Source organism: Pan troglodytes, chromosome 19, assembly GCF_028858775.2.
Source record: "Pan troglodytes isolate AG18354 chromosome 19, NHGRI_mPanTro3-v2.0_pri, whole genome shotgun sequence".
Taxonomy (NCBI): domain Eukaryota; kingdom Metazoa; phylum Chordata; class Mammalia; order Primates; family Hominidae; genus Pan; species Pan troglodytes.
The window spans coordinates 91,430,246-91,443,341 of NC_072417.2; the positions used below are offsets into that span (position 1 = coordinate 91,430,246).

General features: G+C 53.3%; 2 protein-coding genes across 8 annotated transcripts in view; one reads left to right on the forward strand and one right to left on the reverse strand.

Moving 5' to 3' along the window:
* PGS1 (phosphatidylglycerophosphate synthase 1) overlaps positions 1-6,858 on the forward strand; it is a 45,094-nt gene extending 38,236 nt beyond the window's left edge. For 3 of the 7 annotated variants that reach the window (XR_010152720.1, XR_010152721.1, XM_009433239.4), the window contains 2 exons: positions 1,743-1,922; positions 6,258-6,772. Coding sequence is in view for 5 of the 7 variants with exons in the window: in XM_009433239.4 (XP_009431514.1) it covers positions 1,743-1,885 (143 nt within the window). In the remaining 2 variants the exon portion in view is untranslated. 7 annotated transcript variants of the gene reach the window in all.
* Positions 5,892-13,096, reverse strand: part of DNAH17 (dynein axonemal heavy chain 17) — a 150,898-nt gene continuing 143,693 nt past the window's right edge. The window contains exons 76-81 of the mRNA XM_016933024.4: positions 11,305-11,484; positions 10,711-10,893; positions 9,106-9,288; positions 8,637-8,780; positions 7,538-7,763; positions 5,892-6,350 (exon numbers count right to left, since the gene is read on the reverse strand). Of these exons, the coding sequence (XP_016788513.3) occupies positions 6,103-6,350; positions 7,538-7,763; positions 8,637-8,780; positions 9,106-9,288; positions 10,711-10,893; positions 11,305-11,484 (1,164 nt within the window). The 3' untranslated portion in view covers positions 5,892-6,102. The remainder of the gene's footprint in view (positions 6,351-7,537; positions 7,764-8,636; positions 8,781-9,105; positions 9,289-10,710; positions 10,894-11,304; positions 11,485-13,096) is intronic.

Here is a 13,096-nt window from a genome sequence, read left to right on the forward strand (position 1 = left end):
GAGTCGCGGTGCGACTGTGTGAGCGCTGCCAGGCGCCCCACTGAGGAGAGAGCACTTGGAGGGTAGACTCTTACAAGAGAAGCTTTTCAAAGATCCCAAACACCATTTCGGACAAAGCATATATAAATTTTTTTTTTTTTTTTTTTTAATGGAGTCTTGTTCTGTCGTCCAGGCTGGAGTGCAGTGGTGCGATCTCGGCTCACTGTAACCTCCGCCTCCCAGGTTCAAGCGATTCTCCTGCCTCAGCCTCCCGAGTAGCTGGGATTATGGGTGCACGCCATCACGCCCGGCTAATATTTGTATTTTTGGTAGAGATGGGGTTTAATCACGTTGGCCAGGCTGGTCTCGAACTCCTGACCTCAAGTGATCCTCCCACCTTGGCCTCCCAAAGTGCTGGGATTACAGGTGTGAGCCACCGCGCCCGGCCGCATATATAAATGTTTTTAAACCTGTTTTTAAATATGAAATTAACAAGTGTTCACTATAAAAATTAAGAAAAACGGAAAGAAACTAACCCTTTCTGTAGGGAAAACCACTGAAGCCATTGTGATGATTGGCTGCCTGCCTTCTGTGTACAGCGCATGGAGGCACAGCTTTAAGCATCAGATGACGATTCTGTCGTGTGCGTGTATTTCGTGTCCAGCTTCCTTTGCCTGCCGATTCTGGGCACTTTCCCATATGATTAGGTCAACATTCTTCTCGTGGCAAAAACTGGTTTGTCATATGAGTTGTTAATAAGTTCGTGGTGAATGCTGGTTTGTCATATGAGTTGTTAATAAGTTGACTGTTGGACATTTAGGTGGTTTCCAGTTTTTCCTTGTTATAAATATTGTGATAAATATCTGTATATAAAAATCTTAGCGCACAGTGATTTTCTTGTGGTAAGCTCTTGCAAAGGGAGCTTTATAAGGTTCTTGATACTTGTTGCCAGAGCTCACTCTAGAGGATGACTTGTCCCCCTTGCCCTCAGCACTAAGCGTTCATCAGTGTGGGGGATAATGACATCACAGATGTCATTGGCACAAATTGGCTTTGTGCCAATTTGATAGAAGAAAAACTGTGTCTCATTTAAAAAATACCTCATTTTAATTTGCATTACCTCGTTTAGTGAGGGTGAACATTTAAAATATTTTTTCCACCAGTTATATTTCTTCAACTCTAAATTGAAGAAATTTAGAGTCCTTTACACGTCTTGGTCTTAAAAGCCTTTTGGTTTTTTTTTTTGAGACAAGGTCTCACTTTGCCACCCAGGCTGGATTGCAGTGGCACCATCACAGCTCATGCAGCTTTGACCTCCCGGGCTGAAACCCTTGCCTGCCTCAGCCTCCCAAGTTGCTGGGGCTACAGGCACACACCACCATACCCGGCTAATTTTTAGAATTTTTTCATAGAGATGATGTCTTCCCTGTGTTGCCCAGGGTGGCCTCAGACTCCTGAGCTCAAGCGATCCTCCTGTCTCGGCCTCCAGAAGTGTTGGGATTATAGGCTTTAGCCACTGTGCCCAGCCCTTAAAAGTCTTTAGGAACACGGCTTCTTAGCTTTTCTAAGGAATGTTTGACAGTGGCAACTTGTAGGGCCTGGCCTTGCCTGCCACCAGAGCACCCTGGGAATCTCTGGGCCAGGTAGACATGGGAAGTCAGGGTTTTCCGGGCTGGCCTGAGGGGCTGGGCTGGGGCCAGCCGGCCATGTGCTGTGGTGCTGGAGGGGACTCCTCACTATTCCTGTCTGTTCCTCTTCCTCAGGAGCAAGAGCAGCTCTACCTGAGGTCAGGTGTGGTGTCCTCTGCCACCTTCGAGCAGCCGAGTCGCCAGGTGAAGCTGTGGGTGAAGATGGTGACTCCACTGATCAAGAACTTCTTCTGAGGACAGACAGGTGCTGTCTCTAGCATCACCTCTCAGCACGGTTTTCCCGAGAGTTCACAGGTGGGGCAGGTGGTGGTTCTGACTCAACCAGAGCTTCCAGAGGGCTCTTTGATCCCTTTCTCAGTTAAACACAGAGCAGCATCTTCAGGGGTATGGCAGCTGTCCTCAAAGTTAGAAGCTGGATGCTAAATTAGGCAGTCTGTTCACTTTCCATCTGGTACCCACTCCACTAAGTCCCAAGGCGCCTGTGCTGGGGTCGGCAGTGGCAGCCTGTCGTCCCCTTCTGCTCTCCCTTCCCGGGGGGTCCTGAAGAAGCCCTGGGGCAAGGGCTCAGGGATGAGGGGGCAGAAAGGCAGATTGAGCCCCTCCAAGCTGAGCACACTGGTGCAGGAGATGTAGACGTGGGAGGAGGGGAGCACGTTTGCTCGTGAGAGTGGCTCTGGCTTGCTGCCCCGGCCGGCTGTAGCGCACAGGGTGGGGCGTCGGTGGAGGCAGACCGTGGGCTGCTGCCTGGACGCCTCGCTGACATCCCTGTGCTGCGGTCACAGAGCTGCGTCCTTCTAGACTCTGGAAGTTGAGTAACAGGACCTGCTCTGCCCACCCAGGAGGGGCCTGCCGCTTCACCAGAGGCACCAGTGGGGTCTCCCAGTCACCTGAGGTACCCCTGGACTGTCTGTCTTGACGCCTAGAGGTCCGGGCAGGGGGTGGCTGCCATTAAAGGTGGGGTCTTTGCTGAGTGACCTTTTGTGTCCTGGATCCCTCAGGGCCTGGACTGCACTCCGGGTGGGGTCAGGCTCCCGAGGCCCCTGCTCTCTGGTTCTGGATGTTGTGGGTAGTTGTGTTGCTTTGGATGGTGGCTTGTGGGGAAGGGACGGTGAGGAGTCAAAGATGAGCCAGGACCCATGTGGCCGGCACATGCGCTAGTGCCGGCATCTCGTGTGTGCAGCGTGGGCTCCCTTAGTGCCTGGCACCTTAGTGCTCTGCTAAATCTCATTTTTTAAAAATGTGTAGTTTATCTTGCAGCTTTTCCTAGTTATTTTAATTACTTTTCATTTTATTTGAATAGTATGTGCAAATGTAGAGAGTAAAACAATACTGCGGCCATTTCCTGCCCCGCCTTCCCCCAGGCAGCCACTCTTGGCTTGTTTCTTCTGATGTGCACACGTGTCCGTATTTCTAAATAACGTGCATATCCTGCTGTCTTCCCCCAAAATGTGTACTTAACCAAAACAGCACCAGTGTCACTCCTGAAACAAAAATTAACAAGAATGTCTTAGTATCATCAAATACCTAAATGGTGTTCACAATTCCACTTGCCTTAAAATTAATTTTTTCGATTATTTGACTTGACTTGAAGTCCAATTAAGGACTACACCTTGTGATTGTTTTTTCCCTAGCAATTTATTTTTTGAAGAATTAACTTTATTTTTATTGGATCTACTTAAAACATTTTTGTGTCACCTAGTAGCAGGGGATTTTGAATACACATCATGTGTGTTTATAAAGCCAGCTCTCCATATCCCCCAATGTCTCCAGGAGCCGCTTTTGTGGCCTCACTGCCTGATCTCTTTATCTTCCGGTGCTTGACCCTTGCACAGAGAGAAGCTTCCTGGGCTACAGGGCATGGCAGCCTGTCCTTTCGGGGAGTGAGAGTAGATTTAGTCCCTGCCCTTTGCCTCTCTAGAAGCAGCTTCTCGCCTTTCCCTCCCGAGGGCTGGCAGCAGTCACTATCACACTTCATGGGGTCTGAAAGGTTGTATGGGCTCACCTGGTCTTAGACAAGGACAGCTGCAGCTTCCGCACCAGGCAGACCTGCAGTTTGAGTGGCTGGGGATAGGTGGAGCGGCCTGGCCACAGTGCCCTGGACAGCAGCACATCAGTTAAAACACTGTTTGTTTGCCTTCCAACAACTAGTTATTACGGTGTCCTGTGGGACAATTAGACTGGAGGAGCCAAAGGAATGTGCAGGGGCACTGGGTTTCTGTTTGGAGAGAGGCTCTCGGTAAACAGAGTTCGCATTCCTCCAGATTCTGTGGGACCAGAGTAAACATCATTGTGCCACAGCCAGGCTTAAGCAATCTATCTATGTGCAGTGCCGTTCCCGCAGCGCACACTGCTCCCTCTGTCTCTGCTGATGGCCTTCGAGGCTGTCCTAGGCAGGTTCTCCCTGGGGAGCTCCCCACACCAAGCCTCCCTAACTCTGCAAAGCAGCCGGAGCAGCGGGCGGCGGCCGCCGCAGTCCTCCCGGCTTTCTAGGTGCGCCGGGCTGTCGTGTTCCAGTCCCTGTGTTCCCCGTCGCTGGAGTGCAGCTTAAGTGCGAATCATTTCTTGGAAAGTTTAGAGATAATTTTGTCAACTACCCACAATATGTATGTGTGGAATAGATTACTTTCTTATTTCAGGATCTAAAGGCAAAATGGAAAAACTTCACATTTTGTGGTTATTACCAGGGACTGAAGTGAGTTGCCCGGTGGCCCCTGGTGGCTTTATCTCCCCTGCTCACCTGAAGGGCTGCAGTGACCCCTCCTGGCCAGCAGAGGTATTGGCCCAGCCAGGCTGGGGGAGGCTGAAACTGCTTCCCTTCTCTGCAGCCACAAAGGGCTGGATTCCCTGGGCGCCAGGAGGGGAGGATTTTTCTTTTCCCTCCGATAGCCCTACTGGGCGCTAAGATTGTTGTGAATCATTACCCTCAGAATTTGGACTTTCTAGATGCTTCTTAACCCATGATTTAGGTGAGTAAACTTGGAAAAATGTTTTCACAAAACTTGATGATCAAGCTGAACTTAGAACCATATTCCTAGTGGGTGTGTTTGTTTGCCTTTTTTCCCCTTTCTGAGACAGGGTCTCACTCTGTCACCCAGGCTGGAGTGAGTGGCATGATCATGCCTCGCTGCGTACTTGACCTCATGGGCTCAAGCGACCCTCCTGCCTCAGCCTCCTGAGTAGCTGGGACCACAGGCACATACAACAAACATTCCCAGCTAATTTTTTGTATTTTTGATAGAGATGATTTTGCCACGTTGCCCAGGCTGGTCTTAAACTCCTGGGCTCAAGTAATATTACCGTCCTGGGATTAGAGGCGTGAGCTGCTGCACCGGCCTGCTTTTCTTTGAAGCCTGAGAAATGTTGAGGGCTGGGCAAAGTGGTTCACACCTGTAATCCCAGCACTTTGGGAGGCCGAGGTCGGTGAATCACCTGAGGTTAGGAGTTTAAGACCAGCCTGGCCAACATGGTGAAACCCCATCTCTACTAAAAAAAAAAATAAAAAAATTAGCTGGGTGTGGTGGCGGGTGCCTGTAACCCCAGCTACTTGGGAGGTTGAGGCAGGAGAATCGCTTGAGCCCGGGAGGTGGAGGTTGCAACGTGAGCCGAGATTGCGTCATTGCACTCCAGCCTGGGCGACAAGAGTGAAACTCTCCCTCAAAAAAAATGTTGACCCTGTCTTCGTCCCCCTGGGATCCATCTTTTCTGACGTTTGCTGCTGTTTGTTTGCCACTGTCTCCCCTCATCCCCCAGGTTGCTAGTTAATTCTCTCCCCTTGTGCCTGCACCCTGCTGCCCTAGCTAGCCTGGCCACCTCACTGCCGTGTCCTGCATCAGCACAGCCACAGAGTCCTACAGGTCCGGGGCTTGCTTGTGGGAACGGCTTGTTCTTCTAGACTCTGGGGGCGGGGGCTTGGGTGTGTTTCCTTACTTGTAAAAGGTCCTGTTGTTTTTGGGAGCGGGGAGTAATGGCGGATGAGACGCTGTGTGGAGGCGGCAGCTCCTGGTGTGGGGTAACGCCCTGTCCCCTCATTGGCAGATGGTTTGCATGTAGCATCAGGCCAGAGGGTGTGAGTGCCAAGCCCTCACCCCACATGCTGCTCGTGTTAAAAGCAAACCCCACTGACCCCCCCCCGCCAGGAAGTCAGGATTTGGGGTTTGCTTCCTGGAATGCTTGCCTCTGGCTGCTGGGAACTGGGGCCTTTCCCCACAGCCTGAGCCAGGCCTCACAGTGGCCATCAGGCACAGAATGGATGGGCACAGCTGAGTGGCTCCACAGGCTTTAATCTGCCCCGCCTCTTCCACACCAACCTCCACCCTCGGGTTAGTTCCGACGTGCTTGGTTACAAAGCACCTCGATTATTTAAGAGAACAAAAAACCACCACCAGTTCCTGTAAAGAATAAGTCACAGGTGCACAGGTGAAGGGCTGAGTTGTGGTCCAGCCCCAGGGCGTGTGGGCTGTGAGGCAGCAGCGAGCTAAACCTGTAGGAGCAGCGCCACGGCTGCCAGGATCCACTTCGCTGCCTTCTCTTTGGTCTTCAAGTTAAAGGTCCAGACATAGGTGGGGCCGCGGATGCGTGTTTTGTACACGGGACACTCATAGATGTTCTTGGTCTCCATGCGGTCCACAGGAATGGCCTTGATGAAGATGACAGGCATGGCCGGGGTCAGCTCTTTCAGCCGCGCTTCAGCGATGACTCCAGTCTGGGTGTCCCAGCGAGCCCCTGCAGGGACAGTATGGCTGAGGGTCAGGTGTGCTGCCAGTAAGTGAGGGAGGGGCTGGCAGGAAGGGTGGGGTCCTCACACTCCCCGCCCTCTGCAGAGCTGGGCTCTACCCCAAAAGGCTTCAGGTCAGCTGCCACAGCTGGAAGCAGAGGCCTTTGTAGGTGATGGCCTGCATGTTGTAACTACCCCGTCTCGCTGGGCACAAGGAACAGCTCAGCTAAAGCCCTCGGGTTCCATCCGTTTAAATCTGTGGCATTTTCAGAGCCTCATCTGTCAGCCTTAATGTCAGTGGCAGGAAGTCATAACTCCAGCTAAAAATTACAGAGTAAAGTTCCCTGATTCTTCATGTGTAATGTCTGCCCTATGTGTACATACACAATATAATTATACATCTGTGCATATAAATATTATTTGCCTTTAACCAGACTGCTATTATTTCTACTCGCCCTATTTAATGGTGTTTTTATTTCCTGTCTGAAATCTCAAAATAAACAAACATGGAGAGCTTATCTTTGGTTGTGTGGGAAATGGGGTGCCTGAGCCGTTGCTGGCCCAATCCTGCCACCCCACAGGTAACGGGGTGACGTCAGCTGTTGAAGGGGACAGGTATGTGGTGGTGGCATTGCTGCTCAACTCAGAGGCGGGCTGAGAAGATGGCCGGCCTCGGTGTCCTGTCTGACCTCTTCTGTGTAGGAGGACGGGGTGGTGTGGGGGCGGACTTCTAACAGCCTCTTTTCCCTTGAACCCTGTGCTCCAGGAGTCGCAGCAGCTGGGGAGTGGGTGAGACTGGGCCAGCCAGCATGACCTGGAGTCTCAGTGCAGCCACAAAACGCACTTCTGTCCTGGGCTGACTGCTCCATGGCAGGGAAAGCCTGAGCTTTTCAGCGCTTTTCATCACGTCGGAGCTGCTCTCTCACAAGCTCTGCTGTTTTCATTAAAGCAGAGGCCAGGTGACTGGGGTGTTTTTGGTCTCCTCCAGACCCCTGCACATTCCCTGAATCCTCTCAACTCTCTCTAGGGTCAGCATGGCTCTGACCTGCAGGCTGATGCCCCCTGAGAGCGCCTCTCTCCTGCCTGTCCCCACAGCTCTTGAACAGCCTGTCTTTGCCAAGAGCTAGTTTTATCTTGTCTTGGCAAGTAGCACTGGCTCTGGAAGCTTCTGCAGACAGACAAGAGCCCTCCTTACCTTCCATGAAGAGTCCGTACACGTAGGAGCCCTCTCGCGGGGGAGCGGTCATGTCCTCTCGGTTTTTCTTGGTCACCTCGACAGACAAACACATCTTGTCCAGGGGCCACTCGTTCTTCCTGGCCATGGACTGCATGATGGCCGTGAGGAACGACTGGGGGTTGAAGAAGCCGGCCAGCCACACGGTGGTGGGCAGGGCAAAGTCTGTCGTCCAGGCCTCGAGTTCCTGCAAGGACACACGAGCCGCTAGGAGAGGACATAGAATGACATGGGAACGACAGGGCCTTGGCCGTTCTGAGCAGGGGTCACGCCAGAACCTTCCACGGGCCACCCAGCGAGCTAGAAGTGCTGGACAGAGTAGGGGCCATGGAGCCCAGCCACCCGCCATGATGCAACTTTGGTGTCTGCTTTTTTTTTTTTTTTTGAGATGAAGTATCGCTCTGTCACCCAGGCTGGAGTGCAGTGGTGCAATCTTGGCTCAACGCAACCTCCGCCTCCCGGGTTCAAGCAATTCTCCTGCCTCAGCTTCCCGAGTAGCTGGGATTACAGGTGCAGGCCACCATGCCCAGCTTATTTTTGTATTTTTAGACATGGGGTTTCGCCATGTTGGCCAGGCTGGTCTTGAACTCCTGGCCTCAAGTGATCTGCCTGCCTTGGTCTCCCAAAGTGCTGGGATTACAGGCGTGAACCACCATGTCCAGCTGCTGTTTGCTCCATTTTAAACAAGGGAACAGGTAGAGAAGGGTCAGGAAGAAAATGGCTTCCTGTTTGTGGATAATTTAGGAGCCCAAAGAGGCTCTTGCCTTCATTGCCTCACTCCTTATAGAGGACGGCTTACCCTTTGAGGGTCGCTTGAGGAGGAGCTGATGGAAGCTGCTCTCTGCGGCCTGGCTTGTTTTCCTCTTTTGGGAGGAAATGGCTGCACTGTCAGGGCGTGGGAGGGGCATGGGCTAGGCCCTTCTGGCCCTGATCTGACAGAGGACAGGCCCCCAGGAGCCTCCTGGCCATGCTCCTGCAGGCTCTAGGATGTGGGGTGTGCCGAGCTCTGGGCACTCGGTCCCCGAGTCTTAGGAAGCCTCGCAGAGAAAACGGCACTTACCCTGATGCGGAGCAGCAGGTCTGCGTACCAGGCCGCCAGGCCCATCATGGAGGGGTAGGCCCGGGCCACCCACGTATCAGGCACGGTGTCATAGAAGAGAGCCGTGGACAGATCTTCCATGTCGGTCGTGATGGTCAGTTCTCCCTAGGAGACACACAGATGGGTGTGGGGAGCCATGAGCTGGGGCCTGGGAGAGCACCAGCCCCAGTGCGTGTCATGAGTTGTCAACACAGTGTGGCTTTGTGCTGCGCCTCTGGAGACGCCCTGCATCAGGGCCGCGCCAGCGCTTCCTGCTAAGGAACGGTCTAGATGAGCTCCTGGGGCTTGTTCTGGAACTGCCAGAGCTCTGGAGAGGGAGCAGTACCATGCTGATCCGGGGCCTGTGCTAGGCCTGGGTTGCCAGAGGCCTGGGTTTCTGCTGGTTTCACCATCCAGCCACGTCCCTGGGGCCTGGCTGACCCATATTTACCTTCAGCCCCAGGTTCAGCTCCTTCAGCGAACGGCGCATTTCGTTGGTCAGGATGTTCATTCTTTCACATTCTTGAAAGGCGACTACCACGTAGGGGGTCTTTTCCGCTGCCTTTGCCATGATCTCAGCCATGTTGAAAGTCTCCGGAATCTTCTCCAGGATGTCGTCCAGCATGGCCTTCACCTGGAAGCCAGTCCCCAGACAGCCCCTGTCACTGCAAGGAGCCCGCCCCACCCACTGCAGGGTCAGGGGGCCTGCCCAAAATGTTCCCAGCCCTAAGTCCTGGAGAGGAGGGAAGAGGCAAGTAGAGTTGCCAGAAATGCAGGGTCGTGGGTGCAGCCACACATTTGACAAGGGGAGGGAGCCTTGGCCAGCGGCTCCAAGCATTCTGATCTCATGACAAGTCCCTGCAGCCGCGGCCATGAGCGCCTCAGGCCACCTGGCTTGGTGCCTCATTTGTTCATTCCCACGCACCAGCCTCTGGTCAAATATAGCCAGCGGTTGAGGGATTGTGACTTTGTCCTTTACGTGGGCTTTCTGTAGGGACCATGCTGATCACACCCTGTTAAGGAGTGGCCCACACAGTGCAGTGGTCACCTGCACCACCGTCTGTCAGCCAATTCCTGATTTCAATCATTAGACTAAGAGAAAGTCCTGGACCTAATAGCAATAAGGGTCTCACATCAAGAATTCAGTCTTTGCTGGGAAGTCCTGTACTTAGCTAATACGTAATAGAGCTTTTCCACATTCTATTAAGAAGTACAGGCCAGGTGCAGTGGCTCACGCCTGTAATCCCAGCACTTTAGGAGGCCGAGGCGGGATGGTCACCTGAGACCAGGAGTTCAAAACCAGCCTGGCCAACATGGTGAAACTGTCTCTACCACAAATACAAAATTAGCCAGGTGTGGTGGCAGGCGCCTGTAATCCCAGCTACTTGGGAGGCTGAGCCAGGAGAATCGCTTGAACCTGGGAGGCGGAGGTTGCAGTGAGCCGAGATCGTGCCATTGCACTCCAGCCTGGGCAACGAGAGCAAAACTCTGTCTCAAAAAAAAAAAAAAAAAAAAAGTGGAGGTACCCAGGAGGCAGGAGGCAGCACAGAGCCACCCAGACAAGCGAGAACTTGTTCAGAACACTGGCATCCCCTGAACTCTTCTAATCCTTGGAGCAGTAACAGGACCTGCCCTTGTGGCCACAGCTGCTCTGGAGTACCTGCCTGCGCGTCTGGCCGCCCTGTGCGAGCTGCTACTGCTGTTGTGCTGGCCAGGCCAGGGTGGGGAATGGTCGGTCCCCTTCCTGGTGCTCAGCTGGGGAAGCTGGAAGACTGCAGGGTGGAGAGCTGGGACGCTCTCGGAGCCGCATCCACACCCCCAAGGATCCCTTTTGTCTGGGCCCGTACGCTCACCCGAAGCCTGCAGCTGCCACGTCTGAGGACCTGCTGACCAGCCTGTGGGCCATACCCCAGTGTTTCTGATACCCAAGCCCGAGGCTGGGGCAGAGTGTACCTCACCAGCAAGTTCCCCTGTACTGCCGCCAGTCCCTGTGACCCCTCCCCAGTTCTAGATCCTCCCCCTTCCTCTCGCTTGGGAGCAGTTTCAAAGCTCCTGCCTTCTCCTCGCGGGACACTCCCGTGCCTGCCCCCGAGTCCGTCTCTTTCGGCTGCATTTCCAGGACAGTGCGGAACAGCTTCTCTGAGGTGACCGTCAGAAAGCCAATCTCTGCGTTGGGGTGCAGGCCATACAGATAGGGACTCTCAGGGGGCAGGTTCTCATCGATGTATTCGTGGTAACCCTGAAAAAGAGGGCAGTTTGTAAGCAGAGGCAAAGCTGTGCAGGCTGAAACCCATGTCCTGTTGGTTAAGCGTTCCTTGCCAGAACGTTCACCCACATCTTGCTGTCTGTACAGATCCCACTTGTTTCCCAGCCCCCTTTGTGGGCTGCCCCCTGTGCTCCCAGCGACATAAAGGAAAATTCCATTCCCCCTTCCCCGAGGCTGCATTTCTTTCTTAAAAAAAAAAAAAAAAAAAAAGGTTGTTTGTATTAGCCTTGTGCTTCTTCCAAGCGAGACGCATTTCTCATCCTCTCTTATTTTGGTTGCCTGGGTTCTTGCTCAATTATTGATACTCCATTTGTGCTGGCAGGCTCTCACCGGGAGGCACGAGCCTTCATTACGTTGAGCTCCTGTTTAACTTGTCATCCTTACCTTGTAGTCCAGGTTGGGGGGGATCTGAAAGCCGGGGGCCAGCAGGACGTCTCCTTCCAGCATCTCCGTCCGGATGTATTCAGCCAGGTAGGTCCTGCACAGCCGACGGTCCCAGTCGTCTGTGATGTGGCCGCCATACATGATTTCACCAAAAAGGTAGCGAAGATCGTCCCAGGGCACCTGAGGAAGGATGACAGGCGGGTAGGGGAAGGTGCCTCTGTGCCCCTTCTCTGCCATGAGAGGGTCAGGCTCAGGCAGGCAGGGCGTGGGAACCCAGTCTTCGGTCCTGCGTCCTTCTCGCCCTCCAGGTCAGCCTCCTGGCCATTTACCTTCAGGGTCACCAAGCCCCAGGGCCACCTTTCTTTCCATCCCGCGCCACCAGACGCCAGTGTCCGGCCCCTTTGGCTTCTCTCACAAGGGGCTGTGTGGCACCTCCCTCCACCTTGGACAGCGCTTCCACAGCCGGCGCGCTCTGCACCTCCCGTGGGGCAGGTGTTTCTGCTGTGCCTCACTGTGCCTCAGAGGCCACAGGGCTGAATCGGAACTTGCTCCCTCTGCCTCTCCCACCACTCTGTGTTACCATCCGAGATTCTGCCCTTCACAGTCCAATTTCAACACAAGTGGTTTGATTCTGTGTGGCTCAAGGATTGACTCCAGTGCCGTCAACCTTTTGGCCACGAAGTCCAGTTAGTCATGTCTTCAGATGCATCTGGTGAGTCTCCTTTCCACCCTGTGGAAGTAGAGTCCTTCCTGGTTCTCATCCTTCCAGTAGCTCCCGTGCCTCCAGGGTCTTTGCAGTCATATAGAGGGTTTGAGCAAGTGACTTATCTGACCTAGGCTGCCCGGGCCTTAGGGAACGAAGACCAAACTCGGCAGTGTGGACCAGAGCACACGCCAGGCGACCACATGCTTCCCACCCCGCCGCCGCCGTTCCCACTGCCCTTCATGCTTCCTTGCAGTCTCACGTCACACCTTTGCCCTGGAACACTCTTCTTCCTACAAAGCCTGGCTCATGGGCGGCCTCGCCACGAAGCCGGGCCCTTGTTCTTCCCACCTCCATGTGCCCGTTTTGGAGCCTCTTTCTCCTGCACAGCGCAGTTCAGCAGAAGGACGGTGGGAGCCACGGGTTGAGGCCACATGTGTCATTTTAAATTTTGTGGCAGGCACTTTAAAAGAGATCATTCCAACATGTAATTGGGATAAAAATAAGATAATTGATTCTTCTTTGGTACCCAGCATGTGAAATCCTGCTGCTCACAGTCAGCTTCTCCCCGCTTCTGCACACCTGTTCTTTCCCTGAAGTTTGCAGCTCCTGAAGGGCGAGGCAGATGTTTTCATAACATCACTTCCACTGTGCGCTGGCCGGAAGAGCTGTCATCAAATACCAGTGAGAGTTCATTGAATAAGAATCAGTTGATGAATCAATCATCTGGTCTCATCAATTTATATACATATGTATATATTTTTTAGGTTGCTTATTTTTGAGATGGAGTCTCGCTCTGTTGCCCAGGCTGGAGTGCAATGGCACAGTCTGCTCACTGAAACTTCTGCCTCCTGGGTTCAAGCAATTCTCCTGCCTCAGCCTCCTGAGTAGCTGGGATTACAGGTGCACACCACCATAGCCAGCTGATATTTTGGATTTTTAGTAGAGATGAGATTTCGCTGTGTTGGCCAGGCTGGTCTCAAACTCCTGACCTCAGGGGATCTGCCTGCCTCAGCCTCCCAAAGTTCTGGGATTACAGGTGTGAGCCACTGTGCCCAGCCCATATGTATATGTTTTTTAGACAGGGTC